Source organism: Myxine glutinosa, chromosome 9, assembly GCF_964187855.1.
Source record: "Myxine glutinosa chromosome 9, kmMyxGlut1.1, whole genome shotgun sequence".
In the NCBI taxonomy this organism is placed as follows: Eukaryota; Metazoa; Chordata; class Myxini; order Myxiniformes; family Myxinidae; genus Myxine; species Myxine glutinosa.
The window spans coordinates 66,529,243-66,554,200 of record NC_136269.1 but is presented as its reverse complement, the minus strand read 5'-3'; the positions used below and the strand labels follow the sequence as shown (position 1 = coordinate 66,554,200).

The 24,958-nt window shown below is 43.3% G+C and overlaps 1 protein-coding gene across 2 annotated transcripts in view; it reads left to right on the top strand.

Annotated features, from left to right (window-relative positions):
* The window catches only part of LOC137435358 (serine/threonine-protein kinase MRCK alpha), a 318,221-nt gene that overhangs the window by 272,478 nt on the left and 20,785 nt on the right, over positions 1-24,958 (top strand). For both annotated transcript variants that reach the window (XM_068129069.2, XM_068129068.2), the window contains 2 exons: positions 3,325-3,406; positions 5,265-5,481. In XM_068129069.2, the coding sequence (XP_067985170.1) occupies positions 3,325-3,406; positions 5,265-5,481 (299 nt within the window). The remainder of the gene's footprint in view (positions 1-3,324; positions 3,407-5,264; positions 5,482-24,958) is intronic.

The following is a 24,958-nucleotide window of genomic DNA, read 5'->3' as shown; positions in this document are numbered from 1 at the left end:
GTCTGCGAGGCCGAATGTCCACTTCCGGAGCAAACGTGAAAAAGGGTATCGGGTCAACATCGCACGTACCTTTAACCTACGCTGCCACGAAAGCGGGGACCGAACCTCGCACAAGCCACGCTTAATCGAGTACGCCCGAGCGGTTATGCGTATCACGTGACTCGTGCCGTTACTTTTATGGAACCCGATTCAAGCGGTTCTATTCGTACCATGCGAAGCCAATTGATGGAAGGGACGAGAACGATCAAATCAAAGGAATAACACGATTTATTATTATTTACAATGATTCGCAGAAGGAAAGGGGACACAGAGCAGAAGCTTAATCAATCTTAACTTATCCCCAGACACAGGGCCCACTCACGCACATGGGGAGAAGAAGTTCGCGCGCCAAACGCGCTTTGCCGTCAGTCGCTCCGGGGCAGCTCGCCTGGCGTGGCTCTCGAATGTTCACGGCACGTATGCAGGTGAAGGCAGGCAGGAGGAAATCGCGCGTATGTGGCTCGGCACGGGTCGTCCTCTCGAGCGCGCGATTAATGCAGGGCACGGGGCTTGGGGAAAGTTTGGGTACAATCTCAATCACCGCAATTCAATGCACTCGTTCTGCGGCGCGTTCTCGTGTGTGCTCAAGCTCAACTCAACTCCACTCCACTCACTCTCCCAGGGAACTTGAACTCGTCTCACAGGGAAGTGTAACTCAGCACTTGAACTCACGATACTCTCCGGCTCTGACTCACGTGCACACGACTCTGACTGAGAACTCAGGTGGGGGGGCTCGGAGCAGGGTCATATGGCTCTGCCCCGGCCCTACTCAAATGTTCCAAACCCCACCTTTCATGATCGTGGTTAGCCACTCCCCTCGAGCCCTGATTGGCAGCTCGCTGCTTACGGGCCACTCCTCCTGCAGCGCCTCCCTTCGGCCTCGCCAGACTTGTTCAGGCCTGCCACGTGGCATGCTATCGCCAAAAGACCGCCCTACTGACGGGCCTGCTCAACGCAAAACTAACACAGGACAGGACTACGCTTACATTCACTAAGAAATAACTGAACTATCGCGAGGCTTCATGTTGTGGTGCGTCTACCTACGAGGGGGAATTATCCTTTATTCCAAAACCACAACAATAGATATACAGTCGTCCCTCGCTATATCGCGGTTCACTTTTCGCGGATTCGGTACATCGCGGTTTTTTCTCGCTAGTATATGTAAAATTATATCGCGGATTTTTCGCTATATCGCGGGATTTTGCGGTATAAATGTATTTTTATATACTATTATTTTAAATATTTTTGTGCTAAAATAAGCATTTTCTAGCCTAAAAAATTAAAAAACGTAAAAAAATAAGAAAAATACAGTGATTAAAACATATTACAAGAAATAAAATACTGTACATATAGTGTACAGTAGAAGAGTAGACAAAGAGACAAAGAGTCGTGCGTATGGAAATCGTGCGTTGTAGTATTGAAGAGCCGGGGCTCTTGCTTGATATGGACGAAATGACGGGCAAGACACAAACTCGTCCGAGAAGATATTTATTCTCAAAACCAACTCGGGAACACTGAAAAGCCCATTTATCGGGCTGCATTATAAAGCACAACCAGAAACCGAAAGCCACGCCTCTCAAGCGTGGCGTGCTTCGGTGGTCACGTGACCAGCCACTCTCGCGCCGGGGATCCCCGCCGGTGACGTCACCGGCTGGAGCAAGGAGATTCTGATGCTGGTCTTGCTTGGGGAACCCATGGGTAGCTACAGTATCTTCAATGGTGAGTACCCATTAGAATTTTATATGTTGTTAAAATTACGTATGTTTAAGAGCGTAAAAAGTGTTTAAGAGTATAGGAAGTGTTTATAAGAGTATGGGAAAGGTTAATAAGAGTGTGGGGAGTTCATAATGCTTTAAAATATATATAAAAAAAAATAAAAAAATATGGTCGCTACTTCGCGGATTTTCGTTTATCACGGGGGGTTCTGGAACGTAACCCCCGCGATAAACGAGGGTTCACTGTATGTGTGTGTGTGTGTGTGTGTGTGTGTGTGTGTGTGTGTGTGTGTGTGTGTGTGTGTGTGTGTGTGCGTGCGTGCGTGCGTGCGTGTGTGTGTGTGTGTATATATATATATATATATATATATATATATAACACACACACACACACACACATATATGTACACAAAAGAAGCAAATGAACAACAACAACCACAGCCAACTACAAGAGTAGCAACAATAACTACATGTTATAAAATATCCTTTTTCACGTGTTTTACTTCATTTTCCATTCTCGTTGCGATTCACAGATAGAAATGCACTATTTGTGAAGTGCAACATGCACTTTTGATTAAACCCATCAGTGAAGTGACTGATGGGGAACACCTCGTGGTTCTGATAATTAGATGCATTCTTTTCTTTCACACCTTGAACAAAATTAGTTTGCAGGTTTGCAGGCATTATGTTTTTGGGTTGTCTATCTGTGCATGTGCAGCAGATGTTTGTTACCACTATAACATGTGAATCGCTGAAGGGATTTTAACTAAACTTGGTACATGTATGTATTATAAGGTAAATATGAACTGATTCGATTTTGGGGTCAGAAGGTCAAAGATCTATGGTCTTATGACCTTTAATTGAAAATCTTTGTTTTCACAATAACTTGTGAATTGCATAAGGAAATTCAACCAAACTTGGCAAAAGTATGGACTGTGATGCAAAGATGAACTGATTCGTTTATGGGTTCAACAGGTCACAAAAGTCATGTGCCCTTTGAAAATAATTTTGCACATCATCATTCGAGTTGTTTGGAATCTTCTCCACTTGTAGATGATCATCCGGACAGTCGAATGATTGATTTCAAATTGTTTGGAGATCTTTTTAAATCCCTTCCCGTTTCGAGTTAAATCATCTAATGTTTTCTCTCTTCTACCTATCTCTCTTTTCTCTGGCACTTTATCTCACGTGACCTTTAATTAAGATCACACGTAATAGTGGGTTGTCATCTAACACAGCAGACGGAGGCCTATCCATCGACACATTCACATCAAATTATATTTTCTAGTTTAATCATAAACATGCAAATTTTGTTTTAGATGAATAAATTAAATATACCCAAGAATGTTCGTCTTTGCTCTTCTATCACATGCTTTTTTGTGGATTTTCATCCCTCGGTTGGAATTTACATCATATCAACACCTTTGTTTTGAAATGTAATATGAACAGCAAATGGCCATAGTACTCACAATGACATGAGCAAATACAATCGTAACTTTACTTATGGCTTTTGCCATTTCATAAATGAAAATAATGAACGTGTGTTGTTTTCTTTTATCATACACCACAGAGATGAAGATTTTTCTGTCAGCTCGGTGCTCGCTTCTGATGTCATTCATGCAAACAGAAGGGATATTCCATGTATATTCAGGGTGAGGATTGTGTTTGGGGTTATTGCTGCAACTTATTTTTGTAGCTTTGTAGTTTTGTAGCATATGTTACCAAATGTATATTGTGATTTGGAACATTGGCACCCTTTCATTTAGTACTTTCAATGTTTGGATGTACAGTCATGTGAAAAAGTAGGTACACCCCATGTAAAGTTTTGACTTTTTCAACAAATTTCCACATACAGCTATTTGATCTTCATTTCAACAATATTGATAGATAAAGGTGATATAATATAACAAATATCATGAAACATTTACATTTTGTAGTCCATTGTATAATTTAAATAAACATAAATGCAAATTTCACATGTGGAAAAAGTAAGTACACCCTTGGCTCTAATAAGTGGTAATGCCCCCTTTGGCAGAAACAACCTAAAGTAGGCGTTTCTTATAACTGTCTACCAGTCTCTGACATCGACTGGGATAAATTTTTGCCCACTCCTCCATGCAGAATTCTTTCAGCTGTGCGATGTTTGAGGGGTTTCTTGCATGCACAGCTCGTTTCAAATCCCCCCACAACATCTCGATGGGATTTAGATCCGGGCTTTGACTTGGCCATTCCAGAACCCTCCATTTCTTTCTTTTCAGCCATTCCTTGGTGGATTTACTGGTATGTTTAGGGTCATTGTCATGTTGCAAGGTCCACCTTCGATTGAGCTTCAACTTTCCGACAGATGGCCTCACATTATCCTCAAGCACCCTCTGGTACAATGAAGAATTCATAGTGGATTCTATGGTGGTGAGCTGCCCAGTCACTGATGCAGCAAAGCTGCCCTATTTCCACCACCATGCTTTACAGTTGGTATCAGGTTCTTGTGGTCAAATGCTGTCTCTAGTTTTTGCCAAACATGTCTTCTGGTACTGTGGCCAAATAGCTCTACCTTTGACTCATCTGTCCAGAGCACATTGTTCCAGAAGTGCTGGTCTTTGCCTAGGTGTTCATTGGCAAACTTTAGTATTGCCCTGATGTTCTTTCTGGACAGCAAAGGTTTCCTCCTGGCACACCTCCCATGTAGATCAAATTTGTGCAGCCTCTTTCTAATGGTAGACTCGTGCACTTTGACATCAACAGTGGCAAGAGCTACCTGTAGGTAAAGTGATGACATTCTGGGGTTCTTAGAGACTTATTTCAGCATCTTGCGGTCTGCTCTCGGGCTGAACTTGCTGGCGCGGCCTGGCCTGAACAAGTTGGCAGTTGTTTGGAATCTTCTCCACTTGTAGATGATCATCCGGACAGTCGAATGATTGATTTCAAATTGTTTGGAGATCTTTTTAAATCCCTTCCCAGACTCGTCGGCATCCATAACCTTCTTTCTGAAGGCCTCAGAGAGCTATTTTGATCTTGGCATGGTGACGCCGCACACTTCACCAACAAAGAGCAAACCAAACTAAATGTCTGAGGTTTAAATAAGACAGGTTCCTCTGAGATCCTCTCTAACGATGTTCTAATCATTTGCACCTGAGCTGGTGCACCTGATTCTAATATTAGTTATTTGAAGAAGTGATAAATGTCGGGGTGTACTTTCTTTTTCCACATGTGAAATTTGCATTTATGTTTATTTAAATTATACAATGGACTACAAAATATAAATGTTTCATGATATTTGTTATATTATATCACCGTTATCTATCAATATTGTTGAAATGAAGATCAAATAGCTGTATGTTGAAATATGTTGAAAAAGTCAAAACTTTACATGGGGTGTACTTACTTTTTCACGTGACTGTATATAGCCGATTTACTGTGCTCAAGTTGGATATTATGAGCCAGAAGGTTAGTGACGAAGAATACTGTCTTTGTGGCTTTTAAAGCTCCACACCCATGAATTGGCCTGCACAGGTGACAACCACACAGCTGGTGAGCCCACGCATGAAGAGTTGCATACTCATCCTGATGGAAAATGAGACCGAAAAGGAGCGCTGGGTGAGCATGCTTGCAGAACTCCAACGAATCATCCGACGCAATAAGCTTAAAGACCGTTCGGTGTACCAAGCCCGGGAGGCTTACGACAGTGGTCTTCATTATATCAAGATGACACTCACTTCAACAATCATAGGTAAATTTGCAACTTTCTTCGAATCCAAATCTCTTTCACGAGGTCATTTCAAATTTTGCACTTTTGTTGATGATTGGTGTTGTCCTTTGATTAATCATAATGCCTAAATTTGGTGCTGTTTCTGTTTGTGAGATTTAACCCAATGGTTAATGTTTGCATTTACAAAATGAGCAGCCATTTCTTTAAGCATTAAGTGAAAACACTTGCATCGATTTGCTCATTTATCTTCCTTATTTCTTGTACTCTTTTGACAGAAACAATGCTCATGCTTGTGGGTTTTATTTATTCAAAATCTCAACTTTTGGAAGAACAAGGTGACAGAGATTACAATTCAGTACACAGACATGGTGGGGCAGTCGAGAGCAACAGGAGTGATGAAAAATGAGGAATGTAACAAAGGACCTGCAAATATCCATGGAGAGAGATGAGGGACAGATTTGGGTGTGGGGTGAGGGGAGAGTTAATGAGGATGGAAAAGATAATGGATATGAAAGGAGAATAACAAGGTGGCACGTGACCTGGAGGGACAGACATTAATGAGCAAAGGGAGCAAAAACCTTAGCAGAGGCAGTAAAAAACAGAGAACGCAAACGTGTTTTTGTGATGAGAAAGTAGCAAGGCCTGTGCTGGTTTTTAGTTGTTGGAGACTCAAATGATGTTGAGAGCTTTGAATTCTACAACATCTAGGATTGACAGATGTGAAGCAGTAGCACCAGCCCACATGGGAGTGCAGTACTCCATCGAGCAACAGACTTAAGGGTGTAGTACTGGTGAAAAATTGAGAAAACTACATAGGTACCTTTGATAGGCCTTTACACAAAAACAAAGTCAAGTTAATATCTAATTTTCAGTTTTTCTTGAAAGATATAATCTTGGCTTTAACTCAGACCAGTTTCAACGCTTCTTTGTCATATTACGTGCATATAATTTGCATAAATTAGACCGTCAATAAAAAACAAGGAAAAACAAAGAACACATTTCTACTTCTATCTTCTATGTCACCTATCATTCTTTTCACACAAAACTTGGTACATGTATTATACATGTGTTACTCTACTACCTGATGAGAGGATTTTGTGAAATTATGTCAAATGTTCACTAATTAGCTAATTATGCCAATTACCAGATAAAACTTGGTTGTCCTTCAATAAATCCACAATGGCTACTCCTATAAACAAAAGCCTTCATCATTTTAAAGGAAGTGATATTCTGAATATCCTGTCCAAATTTCAGCCCAAAAGAATGATGCAAATTAAAGTTATAACAAATTTCATGCATGCAAAATGCAAAATATTATATTGAATTGAATTGAAATTTGAATTTTTCAATATTTAGGGGTACTTCTATGACCTCTAATAGCATGATTCTTGTTTATAAGACTATAAGGAAACTGTTCAGCTAAAAAAAAAAAAAAAAATCACCTGTTCACCAGTACTACACCCTTAAAGGTCTTGTAGGCTGTGAGAAGCTTGCAAAAGGATGATAACATGGGATGTGACTGGCTGTTGCCCAGCTTTGATATATGGTCGCCCAGAGAGGACATATCGGATGATTAGGCCAAGATTGTTGAGAGACTGAATCTCTTCCAGTGGATACTCGTGGAGATTGATGGGTGGGTTCGTTTTTTGATCTTTCTGGAGAAATCTACTCTCACTGCTCATGTCCACTCATTTGGTTCTCTTTTTTTTCTGCCTGCGGAACCAACTTCCTCAGTCTCTTAAATCTCATTCCTCTGTCCAGAGCTCCAGAGCAATCTCATTCAGCTCCAAATCAAGTCCAAGACACTGCCTTGGGCAACTCCAGCCTCGAGTGGGAAAGCGGATGGCAGGATTCTTTTGAGCACTTTGTGCTAACAGCGTAAGTGGACGAAGTCATAAACCCATGGATGAAGGTGGCAAGACAAGGAGCTTGGTAACCAAAGCAGCAAATCAGGTGAAGTGTCCAGGGACACTGTTTTGGCCTCTTCTCTGAAATTCACGGCCTTACCTGTTGCTGAGAGAGAAGCAGCATCATATATCCAAAGTTGAGTGGCTAGGACTGAATCCAAACTAATTGTCAGAGTTGAGTCATTTGAGAAAAGGAAATACTTGATATTTGGAGTGCTGTTGGCAGTCTTGCAAGGGTAGGGTCAGTGAGCTAAGGTGAGCATAGGGAAAATATATTAGACATAGGAAAGTGGGAATACCATAGCTGAAATTTGGAACATGGACACTGAACTATCTGGTTCTGTCGCAGATTTAAATCCAAGGCTGTAAATGTGAGGAGCTCCATTCTCCCATTCTTCATACCCTCACCCTTCCCCCATATCCAGTTATAATATTTGTGTTCTTGTCCCTCTCTGCAACCATTTTGTGCCTAAATGTTGACTCCCACCCTCCCAACAATGATGTGTTGTCTACCACCATCCATTTGATGCCTTCCTCCCATCCTTTTATCTAGCTCTCTTTTTCTCCAATGTGGAGATTTCAACTGCCACTGTTACACTTGCCTTGGGGTCTACCATCAAACCACAACCGCCATTGGTTGTTGTAGCAAAGTAACATTTGTGTCACCTCAGGTGTGAACCATCGAAATTGCATTCCCAACCTATACTTCCTATAACAGCTCCAACTCTTTGTGAGACTTGATCACATCTCATTGCCCTTCCAGCCTTTCCTGCTCTTCTTCGGCTGATCTTGGCTCCTCAGTTAATATCCCGTCTAATGCGTCTGTCTCTGGCTGTTCGCAAAATGGTCAAACTGCTGTCGTTTCCCATTTTCATCAATGCAGGTTGATCTGTTTTGTAGTCCACTGTCTGTTCCAGACACGAGTGCACGACTCTTTTAATCTCTGAACCTACACCTACGCAGTAACCTACACTAGGGTGCATCAAACGCCCCTATGTCAAGAAAACAATCTGTCCCCAATTTTATTTTGTTCCAGTCATAAAATAAAGTTCCTATGCAAAATTTGGTAAGGTTTTGATATCATCTTCTGGGTCCACCTCAGCAAATTAGATTTTGAGTCGGTAGTATCGGTCAGAAATTTGACACGCAGCTGTTTTGAGGCCCATAAATAAAAATGAAAGGATTGACCGATTGCTACATACAATAGCTCTTTGGAAAGGTATTATTGTGCTCTGTAGCAATATATAATCATCATAGGGATAGGGATATAATTCACTTATACACAAATAGTCAAAATCATGATTTTATTGGTATAATCATATGTATTATAGATACCAGAATGATATAATTTTTATTACAGTAGAATCATATCTATCTATAATTCCATTAATCTCTGTGTGTATGTGTGTATGTGTGTTTGTATGTGTGTATGTGTGTATGTTTGTCTGTGACCGCTGTTTCTCGACAACTACCGGTCCGATATACTTGAAACTTGCCAGGTATATTGCTGGGGACCCGAGGATGTGCCTTTTCAAGGTTTGAAATTAATCGGACAAGTAGTTACCGAGCTAAGGCGATTTCTTTACCAAACACCGCAAGCCGTTCGCTTTGGACCAAACCATTTCATGTAAATAGAGGGGGGGGGTTCTGTGGTCGTTACTGCCACGTGGTTTCAAAGTTTTTTTTTGTTGTTGTTGTTTGCACGCATGTTTTTTTGCACCCACGTACGGGCACGCCCTAGGATGTTTACACACACACACCCCTACACAAATTTTTTTTTTTTTTTTTTTTTTGGCAAGGAACGGGCACCCACGTACGGGCACGTCCTAGCTTATATATAGTACGGGCATGCCCTAGTATACACAATCTTAGCATTTATCATCTTAATACGAGTACATCTGACTATGGATGAACATGAAAATAGAAACAAAACAAAGATACTGTAGTTTTCATGGATATTTCTGACAGTTTAGTCTTGAGCTGCTCGCTTTCGAAGATTCGGTTTCTCCTTGCGGTTGTGCTCAACAACTTGAAGCACATTTTGGTAGTGGTCTTCACTTCTGGCTGCTGAAAGGAAGTCAGAGCTAAGCTTAACTCCCCTTTCTGCAGAGTCATTCACCACATTCAAGGCTTCAACATTAGTCCATGATGTCTGGTAGGCTGCAGAGTTAGTCCATTCTTGAACATCGGTAACTAGAAATGCCCAGTCAAGCTTCAGATGATGAAATAGGTACCATGAATCTGGTCCAACAAAATCAGCCAGAGTGGTCTTCTCAGTCAAGTCATCAGGAAATCTGGGCTTTCCAAACCCAGTACCAAACCGTCCTTGTGGGTTGGTTACTGGAAAATCTGGCTGAACCTCCAGAAGTCTGTCTGCCAGAGCACGGCGATGGTCATGAGGAACAACTGAGCTGAAGAGGGCAAGTGGAACCATCTCTTCTGTGAGGTACCAGAGATGTCGTTTGAAGGCTTTCAGGGCACTTCTTGAGATTCCAGCATTGACAGCTTCATACTGTTTCAGTTTGGAGATGAGCTGCAGGTCATTCCATGGGGCATCGGTGACAGAGGTACATGTCATCCACCAGGAGCTGTATACTAGAGTGACAAACGTGACAAATTCTCTGATCTTTGGCACTTGTTTTTCTGTGGTAATTGTACCTGCTGGAAGATCAGCGATTTGTTTTTCGAAGAGACATAATTTGATTGAGTAGAGGAGCTTCGCCATCCATCTGGCTTTATGCAGTGCACCAGGACGCTTGAAGGTTATTTGATGTTCAGCTACTTCACCATCAAGGAATACAGTACACAGATCAACAAATTCCAAATAATCATCACGTCTTAGAGATTGCTCGGTGTGACAGAGTCTGAGAACATTATTTTGCCAGTCACTTGTCAAACTTGTTGCTGCTTCATTTAGTTGAGATGGATCAAATCGTGAAAGTGGTTCATTGAATGTGTGTGGAAACATTTCAAAGTTCTTGCGAAACCTTGAGAAGAGGAAGATATCTGGTGACTTAGATGCTTCAACTTTAAGATCAGTAAAAATGTGCGTAAGAATGACTTCACCAATGTGGTGTCTGCAGCCTGACCACAGAAGAGCTTTGTTAAGCCGTTGTTGAATTGTTACACAAGCTGCACTGATGTGGCCGGTGTTAGATGCAGTTGTGTCAAATGTCAAGTTGACAACATTCTCTTGGCAGTTCCATGATTCAAGTAGGTTATTAGTCAGCTGAGCAATTATATCTCCAGATTTACGGTCTGTTCCAGGCTTGTAGGATGGAACACCCAGCAGCTTCATATCAGTTTGAGAACCCAAAAGCACAGCCAGGCATTCTTCAAAAGTGTTTTGGTTAGTTAAGCATGGAAGCAGCTTTGAGTCCCAGTGCAACATAGCAAGCTTCGGAGGTATCCATTTGTCCTTACAGGTAGTAGCAATATGCTGTCCAATTTTGCGTCTTGATTTATCTGCTGTAGCATATGATGTTGACACCTTCGCTACATCCCCTCCTGTTTCTTCAATAAGAGCTTCTGTGAAAGCAGCCTGTTGGGTTGGTGTCATCTTCATCCTTGTTGCCAGTGAAACAAGACTGGGCCTCTTCAGGATGTCATGCGGAATGAAAACTGATGTGCCAGGTCTAACTAAACGATGATGACTTCTTGAGGTTGTTGGTGTGCTTGTTGAAGGTCCAAGAGTTACTTCTTCATCACTGTCACTAATATTATACACAGTGGTTGTAGTATTTGTGTTGAACTCCAGCTCCATACTTGCTCGCCTCTCTGATTCTTTTTCCTCGCGGTTCACTTTACGCTGCATCTTATCTGCCAACAGTTTATCTTGGCAGCCAAATGTTGCACAGCGATCTGTCTTCATAGATTCCAGGAATGCTAAGTCTTCAGGATTCTTGATGTGAGAACTAGCATCATTGGGCCACAAGGGAAATGTCTCCATAAATTTCATCTCCATTTGATTCACCTTTGTGATGCTTGCTGGAGTTGTTCTTCGGTTGATAGGGATTGATCGAAGCTTGGAATTATCATCTGCAAGTTTGATAATTTTCTCAATAGCCTTGCGTTCAGAGATGATAGGAATATTAGCCTTGCCATAAAATGGTGTCACTTTCTGCAGTACAAGCTTTGCTGATTCCCACCGAGAGCGTCGTTCAAGTTTGCCATCTTCCGTGTGCCACATGAAACAACGTAGTACTTGTAAACAAGTTGGAAGTCTGGTGCCATTGATCTGGGAATCTTGTTCAGTTATGGCACTTCCAAGACCAAACACCTTGGTGGACTCTCTTGTTGCAACAGATGCTTTCTTTACTGTGCCATCCATTGTTTTATCTGAAAGAAAAAGGTAGTATTAGTAACAATAATGTCATTTCATAATTATGTACAACAAATAAATCAATTATCCAATTTTATTAGAGTAAAAAATAAATAATAATAACCACCTTTAGAGGCCATTTTTCCCCGCAAGCGGGGGTTGGCCTTTTTCGGGAACCGTGGTTGTTGTTGTTTTTCGGTCCCCTTTTTGAAGCAATGTTTTACGGCCGGATGCCCTTCCTGACGCCAACCCTTTTTGCCGCCTTTAACGACAAACAGGGAATTACCAGTGAACTGGTCCTCAATTAGCCGACCTCGGAAGGATGACAGGCTGAGTCAACCCCCCTGGCGTTAATTCAGCGATCGACCTGGATTCGAACCCAGGATCCTAGGACCCTAAGCTGACACCCTAGCCACTAGCCCAACACCAGGGTTATCCAATTTTATTAGAGTATAGCCTAATAATTGTTTTAATCATCTTGTCTAGTTAAAAGATCTCTGTAAAGACAAGATGACTACAACATTCAGGATATTCTTTAATTTATATATTATATTTTAAAAATACTCTTCATTTAGCTTTATATCCATATTTTGAAATAAATCATTATTTTGACTATTTGTATATAAATGAATTGTATCCCTATCCCTATGATGATGATATATTGCTACAGAGCACAATAATACCTTTACAAAGAGTTATTATATGTAGCAATCAGTCAATCCTTTCATTTTTATTTATGGGCCTCAAAACAGCTGCGTGTCAAATTTCCAACTCTGATACCACCGACTCAAAATATGAAATGGTGAGGTGGACCCAGAAGATGATGTCCAAACCTTACCAAATTTTGCATAGCAACTTTATTTTATGATTGGAACAAAATAAAATTTGGGACAGATCAATCCAACATCTTTTTAAAAATAGTTGGGCGTTTGATGCACCCTAACCTACACTCTCTCCTTCATTAGGTAATACCTTCTCACCTCCAGCTATTTTTTCCTCACAATCCTGTTATTACTACTATGGTTTACGTGATACGCTCATCACCTCAAACTATCTTTCCTTTTCAACCTGAGAAACAAACCCCACTAATGAAGCTAACATGTGGTTGTTCTGCAAAGCCTGCAGCAACTTCATATTGCTTATTTACCCTCACCAGAGGAGAGGGTATTTTATTTGAGTTGGTTTGTCTGTCTGTCTGTCTGTGTTTGTTTTGTTTGTCCTCACAGAATAAATATATACCGGTGTGTACCCCAGTTTAGAATAGGTACACCGTATCCCTGCGTGTCTTAAGAGGCGACTAAAAGGGTTGGCGTCAGGAAGGGCATCCGGCCATAAAACATTGCCTCAAAAAGGGAACCATGACAATTACAATTACATATGGGCAGGGTACAACCCGAAGTACCCTGTGGGGGACCTCACTCCCTCTCGTCAAAAATCAAGGTGGGGAACCCGATCGAACCAAGGGTGGAAATCACTCCATTTATGATGACGAATCGTCTGATGCCCGACGTGGAGATCGGTTTCTGAGGTTTGGGGACATGTAATGTCGGGACAATGACAGGGAGATCAGGAGAAGTGGTGGAAGTATTGGTCAGAAGAAAGTGGACATATGTTGTGTGCAGGAGAGGAAATGGAAGGGAAGTGGTGTGAGAATGGTGAAAGGTCGGCAGGGACAAAAATACAAGTTTATGTGGCAAGGGTGTCCGGAAGGCGTGCATGGTGTTGGTGTCCTGTTTTCTGAGGAGTTTCTCGACAGTGTGGTGAGTGTGACTAGAGTGAGTGAAAGGTTGATGATGGTGAAAATGATGATTGGAAAGCTCTTGGTGAATGTCATCTCGGGATATGCTCTGCAGGTCGGTCAGAGCGATGAAGAGAAGGACAAGTTCTGGTGTGCAATCGAGAAGCTGATGGAAAACGTGAAAGATGAGGAAGTTGTTGTGGTAGGAGGAGACCTAAATGGACATGCGAGAAGAAGTATAGATGGTTTTGAGGGAGTTCATGGGGGTTGTGGATATGGTGTGAGGAATGGAGAAGGTGAAAGGATTTTGGAGTTTGCTGATGGAGCTGGTTTGTTGATTTGTAATACTCAGTTCCAGAAAGAGAATAATAAGCTTGTTACATACATGTCAGGTGGGTCGACGACAACCGTTGACTACCTGATGGTGCGTAGGCGAGATAGGGGGCACCTCCGGGACACAAAGGTTGACCCTGGGGGAGGAGGCTGTTTCACAGCACCACTTGGTTGTCTGTGACATAAGGGTGAAAGGTGCGAGGAGAGCTCGGTGGGTGAAGTACCAACCGAGAATGAAGGTGTGGAGGTTGAAAGAGGTGACAGTGAGGGAGGCATTACAAGAGAGGCCGAGTATGGTAGAGGATGATATGGTTGAGCTTGAAAGTGGTTGGATGTCAATGAAAGTTAGTGTGTTGGGAGCCGTTGGTGAGGTATGTGGATAGACAAAAGGACCACCGAGGCACTCGGAAGCATGGTGATTTGATGATGAAGTTGGAAAGAGGATTGACGAGAAGAGGAAGAAGTTCAAGGAGTGGCAGAGGGCGAAGGTTACGGGGTCAGAAAAGGCAGAGCATGAAAGTTATAAGGCAGCCAAGAAGGCTGCAAAGAAAGAGGTAGCAAAGGCGCAGGAGGCATGAAGGAAAATGTTCGGAGAACGCTTGGATTCGGAAGAGGGTCAGAGCGGTATTCAGGATTGCAAAGCAGATAGCGAAAGAGGTGTGATGTGATGGGGTGAGTTGCTTGAAGGATGAAGTGGGACAAATCGCTGTGGACCCAGATGGAATTAAAGGAAGATGGAAGAGACATATGGAAATGCTGTTGAATGCAGAGAATGAATGGGATGGCAACATTGAGAGTAACCCAGTTTTAGGACCGGCAGAGAAGATAACTGAGAAGAAAGTTGAGGAAGCAATAAAAGCAATGAAGAGAAGAAAAGCTGGAGGCCGACGGGAGTTGTGGCAGATATCTGGAGGGAGCAGGAAGTTGGGGTGTCAAGAGAATGGCAGAGATATGTAATCTGGTGGGGAAAGAAGGCCGCATTCCAGTGGATGGGGAACTGAGTACCCTCGTCCCTTGATACAAGGGGAAAGGTGACCCTCTGGACTGTGGCTCGTATCGAGCGATAAAGTTATTGGAGCATGAAATGAAGGTATTGGAAAGGGTGTTGGAGAGCATGATAAGGAAGAAAGTGAAGATCGACAAAATGCAGTTTGGATTTATGCCAGGAAGAGGAACGACAGACACGCTTTTTATTGTGAGGCAGTTGCAGGAGAAGTATATGGAGAAGAGGAAGAAGTTGTTTCTTTGGTTTGTTGATCTGGAGAAAGCATTCGATAGGGTTCCACGTGAAGTAGTGACATGGGCATGAGGAAGTTAGGAGTGGAGGAATGGTTGATCAGAGTGTTGATGGCAATGTACGAGAGAGGGCGCACAGCTGTGAGGACGAAGGACGGGAACAGTGGTGAGTTTGAGGTGAAGGTGGGAGTGCATCATGGGCCAGTACTAAGTCCACGACTATTTGTAGCTGTGATGGAGGTTCTGGCTCGGAATGTAAAGGAGGGTTTACCATGGGAGTTGTTGTATGCAGATGATCTGGTGTTTATTGCGGAAAGTATGGATGGACTTTTTTTTTCTTTTTTTTTGTATACTGAATCGAGGCTCGTGAAAGAGCTGACATTTATTTCACAAACAAATCAACCAGACAAACAAAATATATAAAAAGAGGGAGTGGAAGACAAGAGAAGGGGAAGCACACAAACACTTGAGGGCACACAACATTTAAGAGCAGGGAGATGTGTGGGAGGGAGAGGGTTTGGGGGGAGGGGGGTGGCAGAAGTATCAAACACAAGGACACCAAGGACTTCCAGGACAGAAGTTGGTATTTCAAAAAAATTGCAATTGGGGTGAAATTAGCGGGGATAGAAAAGATCAATGTTTTGGATGGGGGAAGATAAGAGATGGTGGTGAACAGCTGTTTTAAAGACCTGGAGGGTGGAGTGGGATTGAAGAGAGTGAGGAAGTTTGTTCCAGAGGCGGGAGAAAAGAGGAATGAAGGAGTGAAGGTGAGCAGAGAGTCTTGATTTTGGCAGTTTAACCATAAGAGGGTTGCAGGCAGATCTTGTGCGACCTGTAGGAATATTTGCTGGACAGAGACCAGAGAGAGCTGGGGGGGCAAGGCCAGAGAGGAGTCGGTAGAAGACGGAAAGACCACCAACCTGCCTGCGGTGAGTGAGTGAGAGGCCCTTGGAGTTAGCTTCATCGCGGGAGATTCCAATGATTCTGAATGCTTTGGTTTCAACAGCGTGAAGACGAGCTAGGTGTGAGGCAGGTGCACCAGCCCAGAGGGGAGAGCAGTATTCCATTGAGCTGCGGATGAAAATGTCCGAGATGTACGTAGACTGAAGGAAAAGATGAACAAGTGGAAGGAATGTATGGAGACAAAAGGTCTGAAGGGGAATATAGGAAAGACGAAGGTGATGGAAAGTGGTAAAGCATGTGCTGAGGTGGAAAGAACTGGGAAGTGGCCATGTGCTGTGTGCAGGAAGGGTGTCGGAGTTAACTCCATTCAATGTACAATGTGCGCTGAGTGGGTTCATCAAAAATGTAGTGGTCTGAGAGGGTCATTAACCAGTGTGGCAGCTACATTCAAATGTAAGGTGTGCACAGAGGGAGCTGCGGAACTTCTTCTATCGTTGAGAGAGAGAGAGAGGAAGACAAATGATGAATTGCGAAAGATGATGGGAATAGAGTCTGTGATTGATGCTGTGAAGAGAAACAGATTGAAATGGTTTGGTCATGTGTTAAGGGTGTAGTACTGGTGAACTTTCCACTATGCCTCTTTTTTAAAAAAACTATGTTTTTACGGTTTAGATTCATACGTATTGTATAAACTCATTCAGTATTTCCTTTAAAATATCTAATGTTATCTTTACTCGCAATTTACAAGAAATATAATATTTTGCATGAAATTTGTTATAACTTTAATTTGCATCATTCTTTTGGCCTGAAATTTGGACAGGATATTCAGAATATCACTTCCTTTAAAATTATGAAGGCTTTTGTTTATAGGAGTAGCCATTGTGGATTTATTGAAAGACAACCAAGTTTTATCTGGTAATTGGCATAATTAGCTAATTAGTGAACATTTGACATAATTTCACAAAATCCTCTCATCAGGTAGTAGAGTAACACATGTATAATACATGTACCAAGTTTTGTGTGAAAGAATGATAGGTGACATAGAAGATAGAAGTGGAAATGTGCTTTGTTTTTCCTTGTTTTTTATTGACGGTCTAATTTATGCGAATTATATGCATGTAATATGACAAAGAAGCGTTGAAACTGGTCTGAGTTAAAGCCAAGATTATATCTTTCAAGAAAAACTGAAAATTAGATATTAACTTGACTTTGTTTTTGTGTAAAGGCCTCTCAAAGGTACCTATGAAGTTTTCTCAATTTTTCACCAGTACTACACCCTTAAGGAAGGATGAAAGTGACTGGTTGAGAAGAGTGATGGAAATGAATGTTGAAGGAAGTAGAGGACAGGGAAGACCGAGAAAGACTTGGCTAAATGTGGTGGAAGAAGAAATGTGGTCAAGGGGGTTAACAAGGGGAGATGCAGAAAGTAGGGTAAAATGGAGAAGATTGTCATTGAGACCGCAAGGCTAACCCCCGCTCTCGCAGGTAAAATGGCCTTAAAATGCCTGTTGTTGTGTTTGTTGCACAGAATAAATATGGTGAAGGGTAGGCAGGGACAGAAATACAAGTTTGTGTGGCAAGGGTGCCCGGAGGGTGTGCATGGTGTTGGTGTCCTGTTTTCTTAGGAGTTTGTAGACAGTGTGGTGAGTGTGACTAGAGTGAGTGATAGGTTGATGATGGTGAAAATGATGATTGGAAAGCTCTTGGTGAATGTCATCTCGGGATATGCTCCGCAGGTTGGTCGGAGCGATGAAGACAAGGACAAGTTCTGGTGTGCGATAGAGAAGCTGATGGAAAACGTGAAAGATGAGGAAGTTGTTGTGGTGGGAGGAGACCTGAATGGACACGTGGGAAGGAGTATGGATGGTTTTGAGGGAGTTCATGGGGGTTACGGATATGGTGTGAGAAATGGAGAAGGTGAAAGGATTTTGGAGTTTGCTGATGGAGCTGATTTGTTAATTTGTAATACTCAGTTCCAGAAAGAGGATAATAAGCTTGTTGCATACACGTCAGGTGGGTCGACGACAACCGTTGACTACCTGATGGTGTGTAGGCGAGATAGGGGGCACCTCCGGGACACAAAGGTGATCCCGGGGGAGGAGGCTGTTTCACAGCACCACTTGGTTGTCTGCGACATAAGGGTGAAAGGTGCGAGGAGAGCGCGGCGGGTGATGTACCAACCAAGAATGAAGGTGTAGAGGTTGAAAGAGGTGACAGTAAGGGAGGCATTAAAAGAGAGGCTGAGTCGTGTAGAGGATGATGTGGTTGAGCTTGAAAGTGGTTGGATGTCAATGAAAGCTAGTCTGTTGGGAGCCGTTGGTGAGGTATGTGGATGGACAAAAGGACCACCAAGGCACTCGGAAACATGGTGGTGGGATGATGAAGTTGGAAAGAGGATTTACGAGAAGCGGAAGAAGTTCAAGGAGTGGCAGAAGGCGAAGGGTACGGGAGCAGAAACAGCAGAGCATGAAAGTTATAAGGCAGCCAGGAAGGCTGCAAAGAAAGAGGTAGCAAAGGCGCAGGAGGCATGTAGGAAAATGTTCGGAGAACGCTTAGATTCGGAAGAGGGTCAGAAAGCAGTATTCAGGATTGCAAAGCACATAGCGAAAGAGAGGTGTGATGTGATGGGGGTGAGTTGCTTGAAGGATGAAGTGGGACAAATCGTTGTCGACCCAGATGGAATTAAAGGAAGATGGAAAAGATATATGGAAATGCTGTTGAATACAGAGAATGAATGGGATGGCAACATAGAGAGTAACCCAGTTTTAGGACCGGCAGAGAAGATAACTGAGAAGGAAGTTGAGGAAGCGATACAAGCAATGAAGAGTGGAAAAGCGGGAGGGTTCGACGGGAGTTGTGGCAGATATGTTGAAGGTAGCAGGAAGTTGGGGTGTGAAGAGAATGACAGAGATCTGTAATCTGGTGGTGAAAGAAGGCCGCATTCCAGTGGATTGGGAATTGAGTACCCTCGTCCCTCTATACAAGGGGAAAGGTGACCCTCTGGAGTGTGGCTCGTACCGAGCGATAAAGTTATTGGAGCATGGAATGAAGGTATTGGAAAGGGTGTTGGAGAGGAGGATAAGGAAGAAAGTGAAGATCGACGAAATGCAGTTTGGATTTATGCCAGGAAGAGGAACGACAGATGCGCTTTTCATTGTGAGGCAGTTGCAGGAGAAGTACATGGAGAAGAGGAAGAAGTTGTTTTTTGGGTTTGTTGATCTGGAGAAAACATTCGATCGGGTTCCACGCAAAGTATTGACATGGGCATTGAGGAAGTTAGGAGTAGAGGAATGGTTGATCAGAGTAGTGATGGCAATGTACAAAAGAGCGCGCACAGCTGTAAGGATGAAGGACGGGAACAGTGGTGAGTTTGAGGTGAAGGTGGGAGTGCATCAGGGGTCGGTACTAAGTCCACTACTATTTGTAGCTGTGATGGAGGTGCTGGCTCAGAACGTAAAGGAGGGTTTACCGTAGGAGTTGTATGCAGATGATCTGGTGTTGATTGCGGAAAGTATGGATGGACTGAAGGAAAAGATGAACAAGTGGAAGGAATGTATGGAGACAAAAGGTCTGAAGGTGAATATCGGAAAGACGAAGGTGATGGCAAGTGGTAAAGCATGTGGTGAGGTGGAAAGAACTGGGAAGTGGCCGTGTGCTGTGTGCAGGAAGGGTGTCGGAGTGAACTCAATTCAATGTACAATGTGCGCTGAGTGGGTTCATCAAAAATGTAGTGGTCTGAGAGGGTCATTTACCAGTGTGGCAGCTACATTCAAATGTAAGGTGTGCACAGAGGGAGCTGCAGATGGAGGAAATGTTGAGTTGGATCTTGGAGACGGCATGAAGCTGGAAGGTGTGAAAACATTTTGCTACCTCGGAGACATGCTGAATGGAGAAGGTGGATCAGACTCGGCAACGGTTGCTCGAGTGAGATGTGCATGGAAGAAGTTTCGGGAACTGAGTGGCGTGCTGATAGGAGGAGAGTGTCGCTGAAGCTGAAGGGAAAGGTGTATGCTGCATGTGTGAGAAGTGTTATGATTTATGGGAGCGAGACATGGGTAATGAACGTAGAGCAGCAACGAAGGCTGGAAAGGGTGGAAATGCGAATGGTTCGATGGATGTGCGGAGTATCGTTGAGAGAGAGGAAGACAAATGATGAATTGCGAAAGATGATGGGAATATTGGTTTCAGACCTGGTCACTCTACTCTGGACATGCTGCTTCTGCTTTCTCAGCAATGGATGGAGGTCCTCAATGCCAAACAGGAAATTCGAGCTGTCTCCCTTGACATATCACGTGCCTTCGATACGGTCTGGCACCCTGCCCTGCTCAACAAACTCTCCTCTGTTGGTATCCATGGAAATCTCCACGCATGGCTGGCGGACTTCCTCTCTAGTCGTAGTCAACGTGTGGCGCTGAATGCGTTTCTCTCATCTCCTCCTCCTGTTCAGGCTGGAGTTCCCCAAGGCAGTGTTCTGGGCCCTGTGCTTTTTCTGGTCTTCATCAATGATCTCCCCGACTCTCTTGAAAATCCTCTCTATCTCTTTGCTGATGACTCTACTCTCTGTCGCTCCATTCTTCATCCCTCAGATCGACAGTCTGCAGCCTCCTCACTCTCTGCAGACCTGGACAAAATCACAGACTGGGCAAACAAGTGGAACATGTCTTTCAATCCTGACAAATCTCACACTCTTACAATGTCTCTCCGAAAAGACCGACTGGACAACCCTCCCATCTACTTTCTGAATAATCCTCTCCAAGAAGTTCTGTCACTCAAACTTTTGGGTCTCACTATCTGCCATGATCTTTCCTGGGAAAACCACATTTCAAGTCTGGCCTCCAAAGCCAGTCGCCGACTGGGCATCCTCCGTCGTGCGAAGTCCTTCCTTGGCACACCTGAGCTCCTCACCACGTACAAGGCTTTCATCCGCAGCTCAATGGAATACTGCTCTCCCCTCTGGGCTGGTGCTCCTGCCTCACACCTAGCTCGTCTTCACGCTGTTGAAAGCAAAGCATTCAGAATCATTGGAATCTCCCGCGATGAAGCTAACTCCAAGGGCCTTTCACTCACTCACCGCAGGCAGGTTGGTGGTCTTTCCGTCTTCTACCGACTCCTCTCTGGCCTTGCCCCCCCAGATCTCTCTGGGCTCTGTCCCGCAAATATTACTACAGGTCGCACAAGATCTGCCTGCAACCCTCTTATGGTTAAACTGCCAAAATCAAGACTCTCTGCTGACCTTCGCTCCTTCATTCCTCTTTTCTCCCACCTCTGGAACAAACTCCCTCACTCTCTTCAATCCCACTCCACCCTCCAGGTCTTTAAAACAGCTGTTCACCACCATCTCTTATCTTCCCCCATCCAAAACCTTGATCTTTTCTATCCCCGATAATTTCACCCCAATGCCACTTTTTGAAATACCAACTTCTGACCTGGAAGTCCTTGGTGTCCTTGTGTTTTATACTTCTCCCACCCCCCACCCCCCCCCCCCCCCACCCCTTCCCACGCCTCCTCCCCCCGAGCCCTCTCCCTGCCTGTCCCTGCTCTCAAATGTTGTGTGCTCTCAAGTGTTTGTGTGCTTCCCATTCTCTTGTCTTCCCCTCCCTCTTTTTATATATTTTGTTTGTCTGGTTGATTTGTTTGTGAAGTAAATGTCAGCTCTTTCACGAGCCTCGATTCAGTATACAAAAAAAATAAAAAAAATATTGCCTGTGATTGATGCTGTGAAGAGGAACAGGTTGAGATGGTTTGGTCATGTTTTGAGGAAGGATGAAACTGACTGGTTGAGAAGAGTGATGGAAATTAATGTAGAAGGAAGTAGAGGACGGGGAAGACCGAGAAAGACTGGCTAAAGATGGTGGAAGAAGAAATGCGGGCAAGCGGGTTAACAAGGAGAGATGCAGAAAATAGGGCAAAATGGAGAAGATTATCATGGGGACCGCAAGGCTAACCCCGGCTCTAGCAGGGAAAATGGCCTTAAAATGCATGTTGTTGTATGCAACCGTTGGTCTGATTGACAGGAAATTTTCACCAGAGGTGCACCTCCTCCTTTCGAATTTTTAATGATAATTATGACGTCATAATTGGGTGCCAGAGGCACGTGGTATGGGCGTGGAAATGGTATGGGCGTGGAAATGGAAAGGGTGGAAATGCGAATGGTTCGATGGATGTGCGGAGTATCGTTGAGAGAGAGGAAGACAAATGATGAATTGCGAAAGATGATGGGAATATTTCCTGTGATTGATGCTGTGAAGAGGAACAGGTTGAGATGGTTTGGTCATGTGTTGAGGGAGGATGAAAGTGACTGGTTGAGAAGAGTGATGGAAATTAATGTAGAAGGAAGTAGAGGACGGGGAAGACCGAGAAAGACTTGGCTAAAGATGGTGGAAGAAGAAATGCGGGCAAGGGGGTTAACAAGGAGAGATGCAGGAAATAGGGCCAAATGGAGAAGATTGTCATGGGGACCGCAAGGCTAACCCCCGCTCTAGCAGGGAAAATGGCCTAAAAATGCATGTTGTTGTCTGCAACCGTTGGTCTGATTGACAGGAAATTTTCACCAGAGGTGCACCTCCTCCTTTAGAATATTTTAATGATAATTATGACGTCATAATTGGGCGCCAGAGACACGTGGTATGGGCGCCATCTTGGGGAAAAAAAACTTTGCACCTCTTTATCTCTAAAAGCACTGCATACAAAAAATTGAGACGGTACTCATTGTAAAGAACTCTCCATGGGGAATAACATTTGTTAATGGTGCCATAGCTGCCTCCATTATGACGTCATAATTCGACAAGTACAAAACTTCATCCGATTACGATAAAATTTCTTGAGCATCATCTTGGGATACATTGGTGGAGGAAAAAAATGAATGATGACGTCATCGGTCACGTGGTTCGGCCACCATATTTGTTTTAACACAAAAGCCTTAAAACCCACTAAAAACTCATCCTGGCGAGGGTCTGCAATCTCTGATTGCTCTTTGTTGTTTCTTTTTTGGATGAGCAGAGCCAACAGCAAGTTCAGTTGAAGTGTGATTTTTCAGTTGTGTCACTATCCACCAAACCCTAGTGGCGGTTTGTCATGTTTCATTACTTCTCATCCATTCTTTCACTTTTGAAAAATGGTGTCATGACTCTCATGCTAAGGAAGAGTACCAAGAGTCTGCCTGCCACGGTGGAGGAAAGCCATGATCAAACCTGACTCACATTTCTACTGGGCTTTATAACATGAATGCATTGATCCTCAAGAATTGTACATCTGCTCTGTCCGCTCCCTTTTTATGCCTCCGACGACAAAGTCGCAGGAGGCATTATGTTTTCAGGTTGTCCGTCCGTCCGTCCGTATGGGCTAAACCTCATTTTTCTCAGCAACCATATATCCAAGACAAAACAAAACTTTCAGGGTAGGAGTGACATCCATGCACAATGTTTTTATCAGAATTGTGACATAATAGGTCACGTGGTATGGCAGCCATCTTGGATTAAAAGTAAATAATTTTAAAAATTCTTTCTCGGAAACCACTGAATGGAAAAATTCTAAACTTGGCACATTCTCAAGTACTCCCAATGGGGAACAAAAGCATGATAATGATGACATCATAGGTGAAGTGGTATACCAGCCAAAAATGTTTGAATTGAATTCTTTATCCTAAAAATCTGAAATTGCATGCACATGATCTATGGTTGATTTGTATTGAAATATTAAATGTATGACATCATAGGTGACATGGTTTGGCAGCCATATTGGATTGAAGGAAAATATTAAATAATTATATCTCTGAAACCACACCCTATCAATGCAAAATTTTACAAATATCATCTGACAGCACTGTTGCATATAATTTGAAAATGATGATGTCACAGGTCGCATGGTTTGGCAGCCATCTTGGATAGAAAAACGAACCCTCATCCGATCAACACGAAACTTCACAAACGTGATCACCTACCCATACATATGCAGTGTGATGGCATCTACCCGTTGTGGGACTATGCGGAGGCACATTGTTCTAGTTCTGATCTCTTTTGTTTGATCAACTGATTCATGGAAAGTTTCCAATGTTGCTCCATTTCACTTTCAGGGTACAAAACTGACCCACACAAATACAAGACCAGCCAATACAACCCTTTCCTCACCATGAGCAAACCATTGGAATTGATCATTGAGGCAGGCCACCCTGGATATGGATGCTTTAACTAGCTCAACAACGCATTCTCTGAATGTCGAACAAGAGTGCAGGGCTTGTCTTACTGAATATCTCTTGAGCATTTGATACTCTTTCACTCTGCCAGCTCATGGGATGCAGTGTCTCCGCTTGCAATAACACTCCAAATTCCTCGGCACTCAAAAAGAGCAGGTTGATTTGGATATAATTATTTCTCATGCTCTCGTTTTTAAGGCAGCAGATATTGCTCAATGTAGCAGATTAATGGCTGTTCTTTGTTGACATCATTCACCTCTCTTTATCACTCGAAAAAGCACTCACTACTCTGCAGAATGCTCTACCCTGTGCAAGACAGAAAATAAGCAACTAGATATCTACCTAGAATGTCTTTCAATGTAGAGAAGTCCCATTCTTTAATTATTTCCTTCTATAATGTCCATTTGACTGTGGTCAGCCCTCTTGAGCTTCACTTCACCATTTACGAAAATGGTTTTTAAGCAGGTCATATCTCCAAGCAAACCTCCAAAGCGAGCATCTACCTCGGCATTTTCCATCAGGCCAAATATTTTCTCAGCCATTCTTGTCTTATTAGTTATTACATTGCATAAGACTTTCATCCAAACCCCATGGAATATGACTCCCCACATTGGGCTATTGCTTTTGCTCCTCATCTTGCCCTCTGAGACAGTGAAATCTAATGCCCTTCATATTATTATCACTTCCTGACAGGAGGTAAATCTGGTGTTGCATTTCACTCACCACAGTCAGGTTGGTAGCCTTGCAATCTTTTTCCATCTCTTGCTGTCTCGCCTTTCCTGCAATATTGCCCCTCCCGCCATCCTGCCCCTCGCGCCATCCTGCCCCTTCTGCCACCCTGTCCCTCCCACCACCTTGCCTCTCCCACC